We start from the raw sequence: 22412 nt of genomic DNA, 5'->3' as shown, positions 1-22412 counted from the left end.
AACTACAGTGATTCATTTAACAACTGTAGCAAGAAAATTGGGCAAAATTCACCTAACAAATGTCTCACTTAGCAACATAAATTTTGGGCTCAATTGTGGTCGTAAGTCGAGGGCTACCTGTACTCAGATACAAATCCCACGATGTCTCATGAGACTCATTCTGCAGTGCATTTAGCATGACACTTCTAAGTGTTTTTTATTAGCATTTTGCTTCCTTGGGTAGAGAAATGTCTTGATGTCTCGAGAAGCCAGCTGCAGGCCGTTTTGCTCTATGAGAAAGAATCCTTCAGGGAAGGCTGCAAGGGAGTCTAGAGCTATTTAGGGCCGGAGATAATGTTTCACAATTTTAAAAATCCACCAAGTAATCATGAAGGCTAAGATAAAGTTGACCTCAATAGTGCTTAGAGATCTCTGACAATAATATCTAGCCAACAGAAAGTGATCTCTTTGGTGGAACAGAGAGGCTATTCCTTTCAATATTGTACTTTTCAAACTTAGTTTTTCAAAATAGTTTTTCCACATCAACTTTTTTTTTATTACAGAGGAATTTCATGTGTTGTAAAACACATGAGGTTACATAGATAGATTTCTACATTGGAAAGAATTTGTGGAAATACTGAAGTTAATAGAATTTTTTGCAAGAATATATTCTTAAAGCTGGTGATTACATCACAGAAAATAAATATATAAGGTTTATTCAAGGGGAAAAAGGAAAGCCTAAGTTATTTCAGTGTATCTGTAGCTAAGAGCCAGTAATATGTTCTTCTCTATTATGGAAAGAGGGCAAATCGTAAAAAGAATCTGAAATGCACGGGGCAGAATCAGAAGAAAAAGAGAAGGAAAAGGATGGAAGGTCTGAGAATATTGGTTTAATTAAAGGAGATTTATAGAGAAAGAAATAACGAAGAAAACTATTTAGGCAAGGAAAAGATGAAAATGTAGAGTTCCTCTGCTAACCATGTTTACATCAATTGCTTATGGTGATTAGTGGTTTACAGGTGCAGAAAGATGATGCATGCAAAGCTGAATTTCAATACAGTAGCCAGGAACATACTTTGAATACTATAGGCCCAAAGCTTTCTTGCTGGAGAAAATACAGGGAAGCTTGCTCTTGAGGAATTTCTTGTAAATTTTAAGACATGTCTGCAGTTACTGTATATTCTTAGAATATAAGATAGATAAAGAAAAAGGACACTGGAATATCCCAAACATTTCTTTCCTTTCTCCCCCAAACATGTCGATACATTAGAACACATGAAATGGTTTCACATTAGAAATATACCGGTTGCTCCTGCCTCCCTCCCTCCCACCCAGGATGAATTCTGGAACTGCATTCAAGTGTGTGTAGAAATGTCCTTGGACTTGATCTGTGACTGTGAACAAGAGACAGAAAGATGCCTGAACAAAGGTCAGGAATAAAGAGATGACATCCTAACAATACAATGAATTAGTTTTCTGTATAACTTGCTGGGAGGCAAAGTGTAATTTGAAAACATCTGATGTCATAGCATAATTGGTGAAGTGCAATCAGTTCCAGAGAATTATAAATAATAACCGTGGGGTGAGGAATTTACGGTGCAAATTGGATAAAGACCAAACTATACTAATAGTGCCTGGCTAGTCTTGTTTTTTTTTCTATTGTGTTAGCAATGGATTTAAGAATGATTGCTTTGCCAATGAGCTGGAAATAAATTGAATATTCAAAACAATCCCCAGTGGGCAGGAATTATTGCCTATTAAGGTTTTATATGTAGGGTCAAATTCCCCTACATTTTAGAAAAGGTAATAGTTGCTTTTAAAGCTTTTGTGTTCATGGCCAAAACAGAGGATTCATATTAGGCCTTTATACCTCATGCAAAATTCAACTTGAGCTGGAGTTTGAATCAAATCAAATCATCAGAGCTCATAAGGTTTGGTTTTCAAACTTTAGTTTGTATTAGATTTTACTGTTATAATCAGAATTCTTATATTAATAAAAGCAATAGTTCAGAGTGCCTAACTTATCTTTCCCCATCCAATATTTGCTTTCGAAATAATTCTGAGTATGCTAATCTGGTTTTATCTCCTTTCTCTCCAGAAGTAAAAATTATTCCTCCTTAGAAGTTGAATCTGAGATGCATTAATGAAGGGCATTAGCAGACATGGAAAATAATGGCAAATTGGTACAGAAAGAGGCCAAAATGAATTCAGTGTTAGAAAAATGAGAAAATAACCAACAGTGTGTATCCATGCAGCATAAAAAAATGGGTGAAAGAATATCACACACTGGCTCTAGGTTTGCAAGCTTGAACTTTAAAAACTATTGTGAAGAAATGTGTATATTTTGCTTGATCTATCTGCAAGATTAGGCTGACTTCAGTTATTTTTAATTCAAATCTCATTTACAGTATTAAAAATGTGGTCACAGAAAAACCTGTAAAGAATATAAGATGGACATGCTTGTTGTTTTCCAGTTACTGCTGCTCTGGATTCTCCTCCATCCAAGCAAGAGAAAGAGAAGCCATTCATTTCCCAAATGTGGTATGGGGTATATTTAAAGTATTCCCCCCCCCATAGTTGTGCCTTTCACATACAGGTTCCAACCAACCCATAGCACATCAGCTGTCCCCTGCCTGGGTGCCATCTAAAGAAGAGAACCTCAGCTCCCAGAATTGCCAATCAACATATCCTTGTCTAACCTTTCTGGTATTTTTCATGCATATACATCTACTGTATAGTACAATACGCAAAATTGGAGAATACTTAAATTAGGAAAGGCTGTACTGTATTTTATAGCTATGAATTCTGTAGCTCTGTAGGAGATATACTGTAGTACAGTAGACTTGTCAAGGCGGGTTTTTCCCCCTCATTAAAGATAATTTATATAAAAAGTCTGTAGGATATCTGTGTGCTAAAACTGTCTGTTAAACTGTAATGGAATATTTTCTATAGCCAAGGAAAGATTCCAGCCAACAGCTGTTGTTGAGCTATTATTCTTTAGACCAATCTCTCCAACTGAGAACCTATCAGATGTACTGAACTACAACTCTTATCACCCTGGGACATCTGAAGCATGCCTGGTCTAGGCCAAGAATGAGCAGAATTATAGACATGGAGCAGAAGTACACTTATACAGTAAGATGTACTTTGCTTTTCACAAGGTTTGCCAGCTAGAGTCAAAGAAAGGAGTGGGGACCTTCAGATGTAGCCAAAGTGTGTGTGGGGGTTTGGGGGCGGAAATGACTCAGAGGATGGAGCTATCATGCTAATCTAAACAATAACTTGTGAAGGTATAAAGTTCACATATCAATACAATACTGCATTCAAGTCAATACAGATCAGGAATTTTTACATAAATTTCAAAACTGGATAGCACATTTATACAAATTGGTTGGTTAAGACAATCAACCAATAATTCTGGATAGGGTTTGTGTTAAACCATGGGTTGTTTAATTGTGGTTTGTTGACTAACCATTGCCTATGTTTTACAATATGTTTATTGTTATCTATCTACCAAGTAAATCCTAGATTAGTGTAATGTGTGATCTCTTTTAATCTTAGCTTAACCAATTTCATAGGGCTGTTATAAGGACCAAGTGGATACTAGGAATGTGGGAAGCAGCCCTGTTCCTGTTGCAGAAGTATAAGAAATAACTAATGTACCATGAATCATCTTCCCTTCATCTACAGTAGTGGCCAAAATTGTGGAAACCTTTTGGGAAAAGTGTACAGTAGAAATGCCATCTTTGGTTAAGTTTCCATCAAGTTTTCTTCTAATTTCTTTATAACTGTTCACTTAATAATACTATTTTGCATCACTTTCTGGGCAACCAGTCAACTCTTTGTACCATTACTTTAACTTTATTATGTTTTACAAGCTCTCTAAATGAAAGAACACAAAAAAAGCCCAAACAACTTGATAGCGATCACATAACACACTGACAAATGTCCTCCTCTCAGCTTCAATACATGACATCAGTAACTGAATCCTGCTGTGATCTGATTGGTTCATTGCCAAAACAAGATGACACCTGACTGGCTCTCTAAACACTGATGTTCATTAGCTACAATCAGATGAAGGAAAGCTACCTGATATCAACTTACACAAATTGTGCTTCCTTTTTCTGGTTATGTGGCTATAACTTTTCATAGAATACAGTACAGATAATTGAACAAAGTACGTTGCATTACATTCTTGATTAAATTAATTTTCCATTGATATATAATTTTATGGTACTACTCCAAAAAAGAAGTGATGTTATTAGCCATCAAACCTCAAAAACACACTTTTCCCAAAAGGTTTCCACAATTTTGGCCACTACTGTAAATATATTGCTAGACAGCTTCACCTGTTCCAAAATCCTTCCCTCGATTGGCTGTTCTGCCTCTCCTTCATTGCCACTGTACAGTATTTCCCTTGCCTTCCTCAATGTTTTCACTCCCCTTGCTGCATTATGAAAATAACTTCCTTCTTAGGAACAAGAAAATAACATTTATACTATGAAATGTGCATATTGTAATTTTCAATTCTATGTATTCAGTTTGCCTCCTTAGCAAATAATTTCAGATCCTATTTCTTTTAGATCTGAGATTTCTGTGGAATATTTTGTTTCTTGCTAAGTGCTTGAAGTTGAGTGGAAAAAAAATAAAAGTCTTCAGTTTAGTGCCTTCATCAACATGTCTATGTAGTTTTTTGAGAAAAAAAGCAAATAAGTGATTTGCCAAGGCCTTTTCTCAGGATGTTTTTCAATTTCTCAATCTATCCCATAGTATAATTTCTCATTTCTGGGCACTTAAAAGAATCAATTAATTATTCAATGTCTTCTGCATTTAATGATCTGTGGAATTTCATAGTATTAAACTTCTTGTGGAACTCGATTCATGTTTAATCTAATTATGTCAAAAAATAAAGCCTTGCCTAAACTAGAACATTTGAGCTAGCATTAATTACCTGAGAGCTTCTGTGCAGTGAAACTTTGATCCTTTAAAATGTCCGCTTTTCTATGTCTGTTTCTTCATTAAATTACAGGAAAATAAAAGCCAGGTTTTTAATTTTAAGGACGTTTTATTTATTTTTTGTTTGTTTTACAAATGTATATGCTGCCTCAGTTACTGTCTCTGACCAGCTTTCAATCTTGGAAATAATACCAAAAATCATTTTAAAATATACAACCAAACTAAAATCATAATATATATAAAAAAGAGAGAAAAAGCTGGATACTGAAGATAGCACCCATATAACCTCACAGTCCAAAGACCTGGTGGAAAAGGATGGTCTTAATCTCCTTTTGAAAAGAGAACAAGGCCATCTGAACATCAGCAGGGAAAGATGTCCCATGGAGTTGGAAAAACTGCCTTTGAAGTCCCACCTTCCTACGATAACTGTCAGGGAGTGGCACATTCTCCTGAACTAAAAGCACAGGATGATACTTTCAGGAGAGCAAGTCTGGTGTAGTGAAGAAATGCTGGCCTGGACTATGAGAGACTATGAGTTCTTGTCCCTCCTTAGCTGTCTGTCTGACTTTGGCCTAGGGATCTTCAAACTTGGTCCTTTTATGACTTGTGGACTTCAACTCCCAGAATTCCTCAGCCAGCGTGCCTGGCTGAGGAATTCTGGGAGTTGAAGTCACAAGTCATAAAAGGGCCAAGTTTGAAGACCCCTGCTTTAGCCAGTCACTTTCTCTCTGGGCAACCCACCACACAGGATTGTAAAAGTGGGAGAAATAGGGAGGAGTTTTAATATATTTACCACCTTGAGTTGCTTATAAATCAAGGCAGGATAAAAATCTAATAAATCTAATAATGGATAGTCTCTACTCAAAGAAAATGATTCCAGAAACACAGCCAAGGCCATAGAGAATTTTATAGCTGATTCTCAGCACTTTGAACTGTGTTCAAAGCTTTTGGGGGAGAAATCCAATGTCCACAAGACAGTGCTAAAATAGTTCTCTGATGCCAACAATGAGGAATTGCATGTTGCAGCAATTCCCTTTTCCAAATAATCTTCAGAAGCAGCATCAAATAGAACACACTGCAGTAATTTGAATTCAAGTGATTGTTGCCAAAATATTCTGTTCCAGAAATGTTTGCATTGGGGCAACGTTTCTCCTTGAATAGCCATAGCTATTCAAATAGGAGCCACAAATCCAGGAAAAATCCCATATCTGGTAGAATGCCACCTTGTCAAGAGCCATTATTGGAGCTATTATGGAGTTAGGTGATTTGGGCACAAACAGCTGCTCCATTTTGCTGGGATTTAATTAAAGCTCAATTTCAGATCCAGGTATCCAAATATTTAGTCCCCGCATAATATTCTCCAAGTAATCTTCAAAAGATTGTTTTGATCCCCAAAACAGAAATAGATTCAGAAGCTCATGTTAATATTTATTTAGAGACTAGACTATAGAATACTGCATGTTACTTTTAGCATTGGTTAAACACTGATTTCATCTAACACAAATGTTTATTATCATGGATAAATCTCATCTTTGCTTTCATTCAAGAGAGAGTGTTCTGCCAATAAAATCTATCCTTGATGTCTAGGAAGGCCAGCATTGTATGAAAGTCCAAAAACTGTATCTATGTCCCTCATCTGTACACCCAGATATATGAGTTTAGACTGTCCCTGTTCCCAACACCATTGTCCTTTTTTGTCCATTCTTTTTTTTTCAATTCTCAGTGTAATATATCTGATTGTAGACCTACCTCTGCAGCTTGTCCTGCCTCCCAGGCTTTTTACTCTGCTTGCCATCTGATCCTGGATAATAGCAAACTCAGCCAGTTTGGTACAATGGTTAAGGTATCAAGTTAGAAACTAGGTGACCATGAATTGTAGTCCACCTTATGCATGAAGCCAGCTGGGTGAGATTAGACCAGTCACTGGCAGTGGCAAACCACTATTGAAAATATTTGCCAAGAAAACTGCTGGGACTCGTCTCTGAGAATTGGACACAAGCAGGGGGAGGGGGGAGGAATCACATTTAAGACACAAGTAAACCTAAGGGAAAATTGCTGTATTGTTGATGAACTGCACCTTCAATATGTACATCAGGACCATTGGCAATTTTGCCCAAATTTATGAATGAAAAATACCTATGTGAGAGGTCCTTGATATTCTCCGAGGTTGATTGTTTTCTTGCAGACATTTTAGTACTCATACTAGGTAATATCATCAGTGCATCAGTTTGGGTAATAAAACATCTGCAAGAAAACAACCAAGCTCAGAGAGTACTAAGGATCCCTCATTTCATCCAAGGTACAAATATTCTCTTCCATCAATAAATTTTATTTCTTAAATAGCAATGCCAACAGTGCATACTGATGTATATGCCACAACCAATTAAAATGATTTCAGCTGGTTCCCAAACAATAACAAGTGTCCAGTGATAAATGTCTAAGTCTCTGCATTCTGTACCAGCTGAAGCTTCTGAACCATCATTACAAAGAGGCCTATCTCAAATTAATTTCAACCTGACCAGAACCCCAGTATGAGTAGCTAAGAACTATGTCACTCCTATAGAATCATAGCTAGTAGGCCATTCCCAAGTACCAAAGCCAATAGTCTTTAGATAGGATTGAGGATCCCAGGCCATGAATTTTATAAATGGATTAGAGCAGAGGTGTCAAACTCTCAATGTCACGTGACGTGTTGTGACGTATCGTGACTTTTTTGCCATTGCCGGTAATGGAGCAGGGATGGTTTTGGCATGATGCATCCGGCCCCCAGGCTGGCAGTTTGACACCCCTGGATTATAGTGTCCCAAAGACTTTTACCCAGATTTATTGATTTCCTCATCCACAGTATCTCTGTACCATCCAGGTGTCCAAAGACATTTCAAATCAGCATGAATTTATTTCATTGCTACTCAACACACTCCATATTCCAATATGGCAATGATAGCTACTTTAAGAGAGTAAAAGGAACAGGGAAGTTCTACAGTTTTGTTCCAGAATTCATACAGTCATGGCACAGCATTTTCACTGGGATCATATTTAATGAAGGCAGTATGTGATATTTTAGGTTCTGCTGATCTGATTAAAAAGATTAAGATCTGATCTGATAAAAGGTAGTGGCTTCTCAACAATATGGTGTTTCATGTTAACTTTGTCATCCTTTTGATAGGCGAAATGAGAGAAATTAGTTGCAGTAAAGTTGTAACATGGAGTATTTTCCTTGCATATTTGGGAATGTACAATTAGCAGTCTATCTTTGAAATGGGAATAGGTCTGCAGCTCTGCATGTAAAGTTACCAATTTGGTTCTTAGCAGGAGGGCTGGGAAAAAATATTGTGAAATAGTGGACAACCACTGTCAGAATAAATTGTAAAGATAATTCTGATCTGAACAGAGTATAAAATTGCATTCCTGGCTCTTAACCACTTAAGTATTCTTAGTCTGCAATCAGAATTTAGTAGAACTTGTATTTAGAAATTTAAAATTCTATATGATTTTGCACAGTTGTTTCTAGGTTAGTGACTGATTTTGCCATGCTCTGTTCATTTCTACTACTTTCCTTTGAAGAAATAAAAGGCAACGCAAGATTTTTTTTTTAAATCTTGTGCTGCATATTCTGGACACTTTATATCCAACCCCAATTCTTTAAGCACAAAAAAGACATAAATATGTCACCAGGCCTCCCACAGTTTACAGTGGAATTAATCACACTGATTATACACTTCCAAAAAAGGAGATGCTCTGTCTACTTACAACTTCTTGGAGGCCTTCTGTGAACTGTCAAGGCTTAAAATTGCCAATTTCTACCTCATCAGCTAAGTGTCTCCAAATACTGAAGGAGATGGAGTGCTTTGAACAAGATATCAGGATGATGGAAATATTTCCACACAGGCTTGCCTTCAAAGGATATTGTGCATCTCTGAGTGGGTTAACTAAAAAACTGTTTCAGTTGAAAAGACATGGACTGCATGTTGGCATTTGTGCATCATGAAAAAACATGCTCATTATCAAGGAGCCTTTTTGGTATAGAGATGGTTCTATGTGATTATTTTTTATAAAAAAAAACCTTAATTGGGGTGTAGGCATAGAAACGTTTTTGAAGGTTTTACTTTATCATATGCTGGTAATGTAAAGTTACCTTGTGGAATTCACTGTCACAAGAAGTGATAATAACAATAATAGAGTTGGAAGGGACCTTGGAGGTCTTCTAGTCTAACCCCCTGCTCAGGCAGGAAACCCTATACCAGGGGTCGGCAACCTCGTCTCTTTTATGACTCGTGGACTTCAACTCCCAGAATTCCTGAGCCAGCTATGCTGGCTCAGGAATTCTGGGAGTTGAAGTCCACGAGTCATAAAAGAGACGAGGTTGCCGACCCCTGCCCTATACCATTTCAGGCAAATAGTTATTCAGTCTCTTCTTAAAAACTTCCAGTGTTGGAGCATTCACAGTTTCTGGAGGCAGGTTGTTCCACTGATTAATTGTTCTAACTGTCAGGAAATTTTTCCTTAGTTCTAGGTTGCTTCTTTCCTTGATTAGTTTCCATTCCATCTGTTGCTTCTTGTCCTGCCTTCAGGTGCTTTGGAAAATAGCTTGACTCCCTCTTCTTTGTGGCAACCCCTGAGATATTGGAACACTGCTATCATGTTACCCCTAGTCCTTCTCTTCATTAAACTACACATACCCAATTCCAGCAACCGTTCCTTATATGTTTTAGCCTCCAGTCCCCCGATCATCTTTGTTGCTCTTCTCTGTACTCTTTCTACAGTCTCAACATCTTTTTTACATCGGGGTGACCAAAACTGGATGCAGCATTCCAGGTGTGGCCTTACCAAGGGGTTGTAAAGTGGTATTAACACTTCACATGATCTTGATTCTATCCCTCTGTTAATGCAGCCTAGCACTGTGTTGGTTTTTTTGGCAGCTGCAGCACACTGCTGGCTCATATTTATTTTTTATTTTTATTTATTTTAATCCCATTTATATCCCGCCCTTCTCCGAAGACTCAGGGCGGCTTACAATTTAAGCACAAACCAATGTGCTTAGCAATAGCCTTCATTCTATGTATATGCCTGCTTATTAGGGCTTTCGCCCCCCCCCAAAGCGGCATTATTACAAAGTCAGCTTATTGCCCCCAACAATCTGGGTCCTCATTTTACCTACCTCGGAAGGATGGAAGGCTGAGTCAACCTTGAGCCTGGTGGGATGCGAACCAATTTAAGTGATTGTCCACTAGGACTCCGACATCCCTCTCACAGTTACTACTATTGAGCAAGGTACCACCTATACTATACCCGTGCATTTCGTTTTTCTTCCCTAAATGTAGGCAAGGTGGACTTAACAAATAATTAGCTGTGGTGGCTAAATATTATCTCCAGGTCAAAACTAGAATGGTTTTGAATAGTTCTTCAGGTAACAGAGTAGAAGGGTCGTTGCCTCAAATCCTACTTGTGAACTTCTCAAATGCATAAATTTAGTCAGTATGGACCCAGGATGCTAGATTTTATTGGCTACTATCAGCTCTATTAAGACTCTTCTTACATTATGTTTCATACATTTTATAACTCTTCAGATATATTTTGTAGTGAGAACTACGGATTGCTCTTACAGTATTTGCTTACTTGTTTGTAAGTTTGTAAAACATACCTGTTTATTTATTTGTTTACCTGAGCAGGGGGTTGGACTAGAAAACCTCCAAGGTCCCTTCTTACTCTCTTGTTTTTTTTATTCTTATTCTGTTTACTAAAGTTATTTCCGAAGCAGTCATTATAAGAATGTCAGGAGAGGGAGAAATAACAACTGGAATAAAAATTGAAAATTAAGAAATCAGGTATATAAACAACATACTTTGTTAACTGAAAGTAAAAGATTTAAAGCTTCTGGTTTGCCGATGTGGCTGCCATCGATGCTTGGAAGACGAGCTCTGTCTTCCTCGTTCAGTTTTGCTTCGCTGGGGGACCCTGAAAAGGGTTGAAAGTTGCCTATACGGGCAACCAGCAAGGAGGGGGCCCCGCTGTATCGTGGGAGAGCGGTAGGTCTTCCGCTAGATCTGGCATAACCCTCCAAACCAGCAGACAAAAGACTGGCCATAGCAATATGGCTTGTCACTAGGCTGCAGACAGCTGAAGTCACACTTACCACCAGGAGCCTACAAAGCAGCGCGGATGAGATCTACCTCTCTTAAATCCAACTATCTTTTTTACCTGCATATGCTGCCTAAAGTACTTTCCCCCCTGTGGAGAGAGGGAAGGGAAACCTTACCCCACCCTCTAATAACAGTGGCAACTGACTATCCAGGGGAGCTTAAAACATTGAAAGAATAACCTGATTTTAACTGATTTTAACTGGACTTTTATTTTCCTAAAGTTTGAAGACTAAAAGATTGAATGTTAAAATAACTACGATAGGTATAAGTTAAAAATTACTGATAACTGTAAAAATGTTATTTTTATTCAGTTGATATAACAAGAATTGTATTAGTTTAAATAAGAGACAGTAAATGCTAAAGGGGAAAAGAGAGGAAATATTTAATGTGGTACTTTGAGATTTGTATTAAAGATACTTGTAAGTTATGAATTATCAGTTAACCCAGCCACCATGTTGCTTTGGAAATTCTTAAATGTAAAATCAGAAAATCAATAAAACTTTCTTGGGGGGAAAATGAAAGTAAAGATTTAAAAGAGTACATGTAAAATTGGAAAGTGCATATTAAGAAGACAAAAATAACATCCTCCAATGTGTATAGAACATTGATAGAAAAGATGGTAGTTTGTTTGTTTTTGATTCAAGAATAGATTAAGATGGACAGCATGTAGCAAAGGTCTTTAGAGATAAAAAAAATACAAGTATTGGGAGCAATTATTTTAGTTCTATAGTTAATAAATGAGACAATCTAGAAAAAGTAATTGGCAATCAATGCATTTCTTGAAGCTATGGAATAGTCCTTGTTGATGTCAGAACGACCACTTCAGAAGGTATAGTAGGCACATTCTATTGCATCTTCCTATACTAAATATCATAATGGTATTCTGTTTACAGGACTGCCCACGCCAAAGCCAAGTCAGAAGGTGCAGAGCAAGCAGCAATAGCAGCTAACAATGAATCCATATTAGCCAGGTCAATGGCCAGGGAATTGTCTCCAGACTTCTATCAGCCAGGTAAGAAATGAAGAGTCTTTCATCCTAGTTTTTAATTACTGACTTTAATCTACACGTTGGTTGGTGAGTTGAGTAAAACCAACAAACAAGTTAAAATTTTTCCGTACGTGATAATATGGAATGCAGTCGACTCCATAATCTTTAGTGAAACTGCTGAGAAACAGCATGGTTAATTGTCATTATTTTTCTGGTTTTCCTATCCAGGGATTTTAGTTCTGCTTGAGTGCATTATTTTAGCAGTGTATCTACTGACTGGAATTGCCCAGCTATTAATTGCCTTGATGGTATTTCCTCCACTGAATTTGGACTTTAATATCTTTTTCACTCTCATGATGTATTCCCTTCTAGCCTTCTTGACTTCATTGTTCTTGATATTGTCGGCTTGAAGGATTTTTCCCCTATTTTTTTCCTTATTGATGGTAAGGGTGTCACAATTGTCCAGTCCAAAATCCGTGGTAATATCTTGCCTTTATTATTATCCATGTATTCACAAGTAATAAACATAATATCCAAATGAGGTCTAAAATTAACCAGCTGCATCACTAAGTCAGAAGATTCCTAGGGATTGCTTGGAGTTTTGAAGACACCAAGTGTCTATTAGAACACTTGGTGTTCTATTAAATTGACTTTTTGGGCACCAGGGACCAGTTATGCGGAGAGAGGTTTTTCTGCGGACCGGAGTGGGTGTGGATTTGTTTGCTGCCTGCATTCCACAGATGGGGCTTTGCTTGTTTATGCGGACTGGTTGCTGGCATGCCGCTGCCTGGTACCAGTCCCCGAACTGGGGGTTGGGGACCCCTGTACTAGAAACAAGAGAAATCAATTTAATAATGGTATGAGCCTCTATTGCGTGCTCATTTTGTGTATGTGCAAAACAATTTTATTAAGTCATTCAGACTTTCATTCAATCAAATCCTGGATAAATATTCATAGCCCTGGAGATTTTGCTAGCTACTTATAATATTGGGGCATATCAACATTTTGCTACTATTTTCTTAATTTGCATTATATATCATGCAGTGTTAGCTCACTTTTAGTAGTTTTGTTTCCATGATTCTTTTCTACAAGTAAAATGAAATAGATAAACATTTCCTAATGTGTATACACAGTGCTTTTTTTGTAAAAGAAAAAGGTGCCGGAACTCACACATATCATAAAACCCACCTTGCCTACCATACAAGGTTCCATCCAAAAAAGGTGCCGGAACTCCGTTCTGAGCGTTCTATGAGAAAAAAAGCCCTGTGTATACATCTTTAGTTGCTTTAGCCTATAGATCCATTTTCTTACATTTATACTTTTAAATATTCATGCCATTTATTTGTATTCATTTTTTCCCCCTAGAATGTACTGTGTACATCCAGGATGATAGCATTTTTTCCAAATTTGATTGCCAATGGTCTGTGAAACTGCAATCTCATTTGCACTTGTCTGGGATTAAGGTTACTCAACAAAGCCAAGTTTACTTTTGAATAATCAGCAGGAAGTTTGTACTGTTAATCTACTATTTTATCTGCTGTGCTAAAGGAGATTCAAGTAGTAGATAGTAATCTCTGAACAGCTCTCTCTGCCATCTCGGGGAGTGATTATTGTTCTGTATGAATATGACTAATGCCTTTTGTCAGACAGAAGAAGCATATATGTTATTAGAAAAATGCTACATTGCAGTTTTATTAGAAAAACAATACCCACAAAAATAACACGGCAACTTTTCTTTGCAGGGAAAGAAAACAGATATTGAATCCTGATATCATGTCTGTTTCTAGTATTTTCAAACATTAAGGCTTAAGCTTAACCTTTTCTCTGAAACAATTTTAAATATACACTATGAATTGCATTTACAAACTGATATACATTCCTTGTCCTAACCAGTATGTATGGGCACATACATAAGGAAACCTTTGGGATTTAACCAACAAGTTAATGGTCTATGCTTTAATTCAGAGTTCCCCAACCTTTCCAGCTTTGTGGACAGGTGGAGGGGAGGGAAAGGAGATGGTTCCCCCCAAGCAGCCAGCAAGTGCCCACATGCAGCCCCATTTGCACGAGCAGTGTGCCCACACACCCACCACTCATGGAGCGCACATGCACGCGCTCGCCCACTGTTTGTGCAAGTGGGGATGGGCATGCGTGTTTCCAGGCCCGGTTGCAAACAGCTCAGAGCCAACTAGGGGGCTGTGGCCCAGAGGTTGGGGACCCCTGTTTTAACTGATTAATCAAAGGAGAAAGCTATGATTTGTGTGCATTTCTGTCATTTATTCAGAGGTGGAAAATGTTGTAACCTTCATTGCAAAGACCACAGATGGTTAGTCTGTTGAGGGCTATTTTGAGAACTCTGAGCAACTGGTAAAATAGCTTCCAAACAGTCTGCTTGAATCCAGAAATAAATAGCCCTGAATGGGTCTTTTTATGACTGACAGGTGTCTGTAGGCAAAGCAAGATGGCTAAAATAAAGATCTAAGGTGTCTCTTCTTCCTCCCCCCCCCTTTAGTACAAACAGCCAGCAGTAAGAAAGTCAAACTTTCCAGAATGCATAGGTTTGTTTCCTGATACGGTGCAAGTTTATTTAGGATCTAGTTCCTGTAGCATCAAATGGTGCACTCCCAGTAAAAATGCACAATAACTTGTGCTAATCATATTGCATGGGTTTTCTAATGTTCTCTGTATCTGCAAAGCATTTTTCTTTGTTTTGGCTTTATTTGTATGAATCTTTCACGTCTTGACACTGTTGGATATTGATTGGAGTGATGTACATTTATGGCTGCATTCCAAGCAGAGTTTTGAAATGAAACTATATGATAAGAACAATCTGGTTGGGTCAGAATAAAGCCTCTTCTAGTTCTTCTAGTTCCCACAACTGAGTAATCAGATGCTGAGGTAAGACTGCAAAGAGTACTTACTTGCCTTCTCTTCCTTGCTTGCATCCAGCAATATCTCTTCAGAAGTATTTTTCTTCAAAAGGTTCAACAGAACAAGAGCAAACCATCCAACGTCCTCCTAGGGGTTTTGGAGTACGTTTCCCATAGGTTCTCACTGACCATGTTGAATGAGGCTGGTGGGAACTGATCCAAAGTTGCTTGCCCCAATATTGGAGTAACCCAAGAGTACCCATCATGATTACTAACTATTGATACTAAACTATGACTGTTTATTACTATCTAGTGCCCATCAGTTGCAGTAGCAAATTCTGTAATGTAATTACAGCTAGTCCTCAATTTGTTTAATGACTATTTGAAGTTACAATGCACTGAAAAAGGTCTTATGACCGGTCCTTGCACTTACAACTATCATGGCATCTCACATGATCAAAATCCAGACGCTTGGCAACTGCATGCATTTAATATGTTTGCAGAACCCTGGGGTCATGTGATCACAACTTTCAACCTTCCAGGCTGACGCCCATCAAAAAAAGTCAAAGGGGGAAAGTGGATTCACTTAACAACTTCATGATTCACTTAACAACTGCAGCTTAAAAACTGTGCCAAAAAAAGTTGTGTAATTGGATGCAACTCATTTAACTACCTTGTTTGGCAACAGAAACTGTGGTCCTAACTGCAGTCACAAGTCAAGGATTACCTGTAAAGTTTCATTCTTGTCTCCCTCTCACTGCAGCACAAAGATATCTTGCTTTTCATTCTAAAAGGACATGAGGCTGCCTTTGTTCCATCCCCAGCCCACATGAGGGACAATTTATATCAGCCTTTAGCTGTTCCAGTTTAAGCGTAATGTTTTCTGTCTTCCCTTAAAACAACACTCGCTGTTTGCTATCAGGATTCATCTACAGTATGATGTTAATTATGAGTGGGATCTGTCCAACTTTTATCAGCCTCTTTAAGCTCCTGCCTCCTATCCACCAACTGAGCTCTGGCTTCCATGGCTATTTTGGCTGAGGTTGCAGGAAAGACTGGACCCCTGGCTTCTATAGAAGTACCTGCCCACATAATGCCCAACTATAGTTTCTTGAGTGCTTGCCAGATGTTAAATTGTCTCCTTTAAATCCAGATTTACCTCTCTTCTGCAAGCAATAGATCTATATTTTAAAAGAACAAAGATTACCTAGGAAATTGTAATCAAGAAGCCAAAAAGCTTCAAATGTGCACTGAACATGCGTACAGAATGCTCCAACACTGGAAGTTTTTAAGAAGAGACTGAACAGCCATTTGTCTGAAATGGTATAGGGCAGTGATGGCGAACCTTTTAGAGACCGGGTGTCCAAAATGCAACCCAAAACCCACTTATGTATCATTGGGTGCTGGGTAGGCGTGGCCCATTGGGTGGGCATGGCTGCGGTGGTAACGACAGACTGGGTGGGACTAAAAAGTTGAATCAATCAATTCCAACTTTGCGAGATCTTTTTTTTTCCCCGCGAGAAGTTGAAATTGATTGATTGAAACTTTTTTTTTTTGCACATGGCGGCAGAGGCCTAAAGCGAAAAGGTTTTATAAAACCCAGCTGAAGGCCTAGGACTGGGGCGACTGCGCGCGTGCCCATAGAGAGGGCTCTACATGCCACCTCTGGCACCCGTGCAATAGGTTCGCCACCACAGGTATAGGGTTTCCTGCCTGAGCATGGGGTTGGACTAGATAACCTCCAAGATCCCTTCCAACTTTACTATTATGATTATGAAGCCACTGCTGATGTTTTACCATCTAATGATTTGGATACTCTGGAGCTTTATGTCTCTGGGCATGGGCTTTTAGCTCTGGTGTTAGCTACTCTATTTAGAAACTCACTAATGCTGGCACCAGCTGCCTTTTCATCTGCTTCTACCTGCCAATTTACTTAATTTCCACCATTCTTCTTTTCAACAGAGTTAAACCGAAACATATTTTATTCCAAGGAATATGGGGGTGGAGAAGATGATTTGTTGCCAGCAGAGACTACCATTTTTCATGGAGAATTTAAAGGATGGGTTTGAGGGCAGCAAGGCAATGAAAGAATAGTAGCTGTAGAAGAGTAACTATTGCAATATATATATAGTCTGTCTGTCTCTGGGTGTGTCTGTGTGTCTGTGTCTGTGTGTGTTGGAGAAATATTTCAATGATCTTTTTGTTTCTGACATTTTAAAGCAGGATATTTAACTCAGCTTAGGTGAGCATTTTAGAACTTTCATTAGTATGCCTATTTTCCCTCCAACATACTAAAAAGAAGGCTATGTTGAATTTTTCTTAAGATGTTAGCTTGATATGCATAGAGAATTGTTCCACTCCATAATGGAAGGTTCTGATATGTAATTTCCTGGATTCAGGGATATATTTGCAGAAGCTCAGATATATCCCAGGAAAGTTCTACATTCTGGTTTCCCTAATTGCATCAATTAACCTCAGTGACCTTTCCTGTCACATTACAGGCTAAGCCAAATAGATCTTGATTTCCAGAAAATACTCCTTTTGCTTCAGCACAATTTTTCAGAATGATAAGCAGCGATTGCTACCACGGAATCCAGATGCACAGTCATTAAACTACTTGATGAAGACAACCCTTTTTCATTTCTAGTAAATATGGGAGGCAAATTCTTCATCATTTCTCAAACTCACTCTTCTTGATAAAGTAGCAGGAGCAGCTGACCCACATACCTAATATTTTATATGTGTACACATAAAGAAGAGATGCAACGGTATCTGCTCTCTAACAGAATCCATTTTTGGAAGAGATTTGCTTGTTCCTGTTCCAAATGTTTGAATTTGTTACTATCATAGGAGCCTGAATTGTTTTAGATTCTCAGAAGTTTTCTCAACACTGATTTTGGAAAAGAAGGCAAAAAGCAATTCTGTTTCCTACAGCTGTGCTCAGAAACCTTAATTATGTTTTCTTTAAATAAATGACACGGTTTAAAGCATATAAGCTCCCTCGTATATTAAGCAGTGTGCACATGATAGGTTATGGAAGGTAGTTGAGTTGTGTAGCTGACTGAGGGACTATTAAATTTTTTGCTATTAAACAAAATCATTGCATTTTTTTTAAAAAAATCATCTATGCTACTAAAATGTTGTATAATTGTTAACTGGGTAAAATGGTGCATCATAGGGTAAAATGTTTTCAGAACCAAAGTATCTCAAATGATTTAACTTACAGATTGTCTGGATCCATTACTATCAAGGGAATGAAATTGGGGAAAGTTGTGGCTGCTTTAGCACTACTGGGCTGTTGCTGCTTCATTACCATGCTGCTGCAGTCATGTAATTCTGATTCTTAATTTCTTTGTTCCTTGACAGTTTCCATTTGCACAATCTCTCACTTACTCCCCCATCCAGCAACAGCCACATACCTGCTTACTGGGAAGGGAAGGGAGACAATAGGGAGGGAGGGAGATTTCTGATGCTCACTTCCAGCTTCCCACAAGCAAACTCAATGGGGAAGCCAACAGAAAGCTCAAAGTCACTCTCATTCTGATATTTTTTGTTTGGACTGCCTGTGATCATTCTTTCTTTCTGTTTAGGTAAGGAAATATTTCTGAAACGATGACCCAAGGATTACAGGTTGTCTTATACCTGATTAAAATTATACTGTGATTTTGAATGCTTAGTGCTGGCTGCTGTAGACATTGTGTAGTGTGATTTATTCCCACCATACATAAGAAAATAGTAGCCTTGTAAACATTTGCCTATCATCTTGCGGAAGAACAGGGTAGAACAACAGCTAATGACCCTCTTTTACCGGTCTACTATAGAGAGCGTCCTCTTATATGGTATTGTGGTTTGGTATGCTGGTCTGACAGCTGCGGATAGGAAAGCATTACAGAGGGTGGTGAGTACAGCACAAGACATTGTGGGCTGTCCGCTGACACCACTGGATGACATCACCAGGGCTCGTTGCCTTGGAAGAGTGAGGAAAATTCTCAGGGATGACTCACACCCTGGATGGTATCTCTTTACTCTCCTACCATCGGGTTGGAGATATAGGAGTATAACCAGCCTCACCAACAGGCTGAAAAACAGCTTCTATCCGTGGGCTGTTAGGTTTTTGAATGAGAAATAACTTTTATGAACTTTTGTGAATTTTATGCAGAATTGACTTGGAGGCCGGTCTGTGGTGTAGTTGGTTCACATGGTGTAGTAAGATGGATGGTTTGTTGTCACTGTGTGTTGGGGGGTGGGAGCACAAAGGGAGGCTCAGCTAATCTCAATGTACACATAGTTGTACTTTGACAGTAAAGGTTCATTTCATCTTCTGCCTACCTGGTGCATTTTTGGCAGAGTGGATATGCTCCTGGTCCCCTCTATTAAATGCTGACATTTGTGGGACTAAGGAAGTCTGCCTTCAGATGGCTCAATCCCCACCCTCTTGAACAAGATCTTCTCAGAGGTATGAATGGTACCCACTCGCCTTGGGTTCCAAAAAAACCCTTAAGATATGGTCTGGTCCCAGGTCTAGGTATGTTGGCAGTGCCCCTGTCATGGTTTATTGTTACTGTTATGGCTATTTTTAGTCTGGGTTGTCTGGGTTGTTTATATTTTTAACTGTTTTTACAGTTAAAAATCTACCTGTTTGGATTTTGTAAGACTACCAGACTCTACTTGAATAGGCAGCCATAACAAACTTAATTATTATTAATTATTATTAATAAATAATAACAATTCATACTTATGACAGTGTCTAGTCACTATTCCTCTTGGGGGGAAAAATTAGAGCTCTTCTATTGGAGAAGAGGAACATATCATTTTCTCTCAAGCAAATAATAGAAAAGGGGAAAAGATTTAGCAAGTACTAGAACAATATTGTATGAAAGAAACCTTCCTTCCTTCCTATTTTTAATTGGAATATAATCTAAAAGCGTTGCATTAATGCATTGAGGAGACAGGCAATATTAATTAACTCGGTTTTTTTTTTCAAGTAGTGGAAAAGAATGTAGGTTTCTTAGCCACTATTGCAAACTTGGGGGAGGGGTGGAGATGCAGTTATAATATATTATTTTTTAATTTTTGTCTTTTGATTTTTTGTACTTACATTCTTTCTTTTTTTGTTACAGCTGTATTGTTTTTAAAAAGGGTATAATAGTGCAACATTTATATAACAATAGTGTTTGCTGTGTAATTTCAGTGGGCCAGACTGATAGATAAATTATCTTCATACAAAAACCATAGATTCAGGTTTTATCTGGTTATGTCTAAATGGTTCCAATCTAACTGCATAGGGTATTTAAAGCATTGTTTGAAATTTTAATATATTGGATTGTTTATATCTTGGTTTAAATAGATGAGAAAAGATTTTCCAAATGCAACTATTCTGTTCTAAAGTTTTCAATTGATAGTACTTATTTATTGACATGAATAAAATATATGCTATTACAATTGAAGAGGAATTTCAGGGGAAGATATTGTATCCAAACAAAAACTACATTTTCTGTTATTTATACCAGTTTATGCAGGGATTTTATAAAATCTATGACATTCTGAACTAGGATAGGAAACATTTATTTTAATTCATATTCAGCTTTAATTTATACAACTGAAAGCAATTTAGATGTAAATTATAAAACAGATGTAAAACTATTATTCAATCTCTGATACATTAACTCTGCAAGTTATAAATGTTACTTAAGGTTATCTGAATGTTGGAGGAAATGCACACATAAAAGATGATTGAACTGGTGTAAAATTTACATTTGTAATTCAGAGTGATTTAAAAGTTAACTGTGAAGATTTTCTGAGCTTGGTTTAAGACAAGAAGCTTCCTGCTATCTTAGTTAAAGTCATAAATTTTATCTTACTGATTAAAACTAATTATTCGGTTCACATTAAAAGCATGTTCAAAGTTGTGGGGGAAGGCCATAGGTGCAGTAGAGAAAACCAGAATGATTTTGACTAGTCCAGGGGTAGGCAACCTTGGCTCTTTTATGACTCGTGGACTTCAACTCCCAGAATTCCTGAGCCACGAGTCATAAAAGAGCCAAGGTTGCCTACCCCTGGACTAGCCTATAAATAATAATATAACCCATGGCAATGGTACAGGACATGCAATGAGATGAAGACAGAGTGCAACCTGAACCCAGAAGTCACCTTCTTTAACTAAGTCAGGTCAACTTCTCTAGTGCTTCCAACAAGATCTTGCTGTCACAGGTGGATGATCTTATTAGTAAGCAATGTGCCCGTCTGAGAGCTCACTTTACATTAAGGACAAATCTCTTTTTCTTTTCCCCATCCAGTCTTTATATAGAAGTTATATCCCTGAGAAGATGTACAAGTGATATATCTCTATGTGCAGATAAACAGCTAGGCAGAGCTTTACTAATAGGGCTGCCATATCTGGGCTGAAAACCCTGGATGATCATTAAGCTTCTGCTTTTCTAGTAGTTGCTATAAGGCAGTGATGGTGAACTTTTTAGAGACCGAGTGCCCAAACCACAACCCCAAACCCACTTATTTATTGCAAAGTTCCAGGGCCGCATCAGCATTGTGGTGTCCTTGGAAGGCCATGGGGGCGTGGCCCACTGGGTAGGTATGGCTGTGGTTGTCATGGCAGACTGGGTGGGCATGGCTGGGGTGGGTATGGCCACCTCGATGTTACTCATGGGGTGACGCCTGTGGGGGCCGGGCAGGGTTGGGGGAGATCCAGGGGGTCTCTGGCAGCTGGGGCGGTGGGCAGGAGGACCAGCATAGATGGGGGGAGGCATGCAATCCTAGCTGGGACTCGGGGGCCATGGTGCCAATGGGGATCTGGCTTTCCCTGCTCGGGGTGGCCTTTGGCTTGCTGGGGGTGGGCATTCTCTACCACCTCTACTCGAGCTTGCTAGCTGGCCATTTTGCATCTTTTGTGCTGGGTGGGGCTGCCGCTCTGGGCCTAATGGACCTGTGCAAGCTGCTGGCAGTGGCGGTGAACGTGCCCACAGAGAGGGCTCTGAGTGCCGCCTCTGGCACACATGCCATAGGTTCACCACCACTGCTATAAGGACATGGAATGAAAAGAGTTCTAATAAGGCGTGGTACTCCACTACCAAGCAGTCATTGTAACAATTAATAAATTTAATAGAGACTTGATCCTAAGATTCTGGCATACCAATTTCTTGCTGAGTAGAGATTACGGATTTAATCTTCTTGTAAAAAAAACAAAACTCATACATTTCTTTCCCTCTTTCCAGCACACATAGTGCTCCTCTGGTGTGCTGTGGGTTTTTAAAATTTGTTTTCTTTTGCTGGGGGGGTGGGTGGAGAGGAGTGTTGGGTGTGAGAGTAATAGAGACTGAGCTCTTCCATACAATATTGGATGATTGAAAATGTTTGTTTGTTTTTTTAGATAGGGTTACAGGTTACAAGATTCTAAGTTAAATGAAAAAGTCATTTTCATTACCAGGGTTTTTCTCTAGAGATGGCACTGTTTCCTGTGATTGT

At 38.5% G+C, this 22412-nt stretch overlaps 1 protein-coding gene across 1 annotated transcript in view; it reads left to right on the top strand.

Annotated features, from left to right (window-relative positions):
• The window catches only part of JPH2 (junctophilin 2), a 71095-nt gene that overhangs the window by 39763 nt on the left and 8920 nt on the right, over window positions 1-22412 (top strand). Inside the window, exon 3 of the mRNA XM_083358810.1 lies at window positions 11969-12087. Within this exon, the coding sequence (XP_083214936.1) occupies window positions 11969-12087 (119 nt within the window). The remainder of the gene's footprint in view (window positions 1-11968; window positions 12088-22412) is intronic.

Source organism: Vipera ursinii, assembly GCF_947247035.1.
Source record: "Vipera ursinii genome assembly, chromosome: 3".
Lineage (NCBI taxonomy): Eukaryota > Metazoa > Chordata > Lepidosauria > Squamata > Viperidae > Vipera > Vipera ursinii.
The sequence above is the reverse complement of the archived record's forward strand: the minus strand, read 5'-3'. Positions and strand labels throughout refer to the sequence as shown.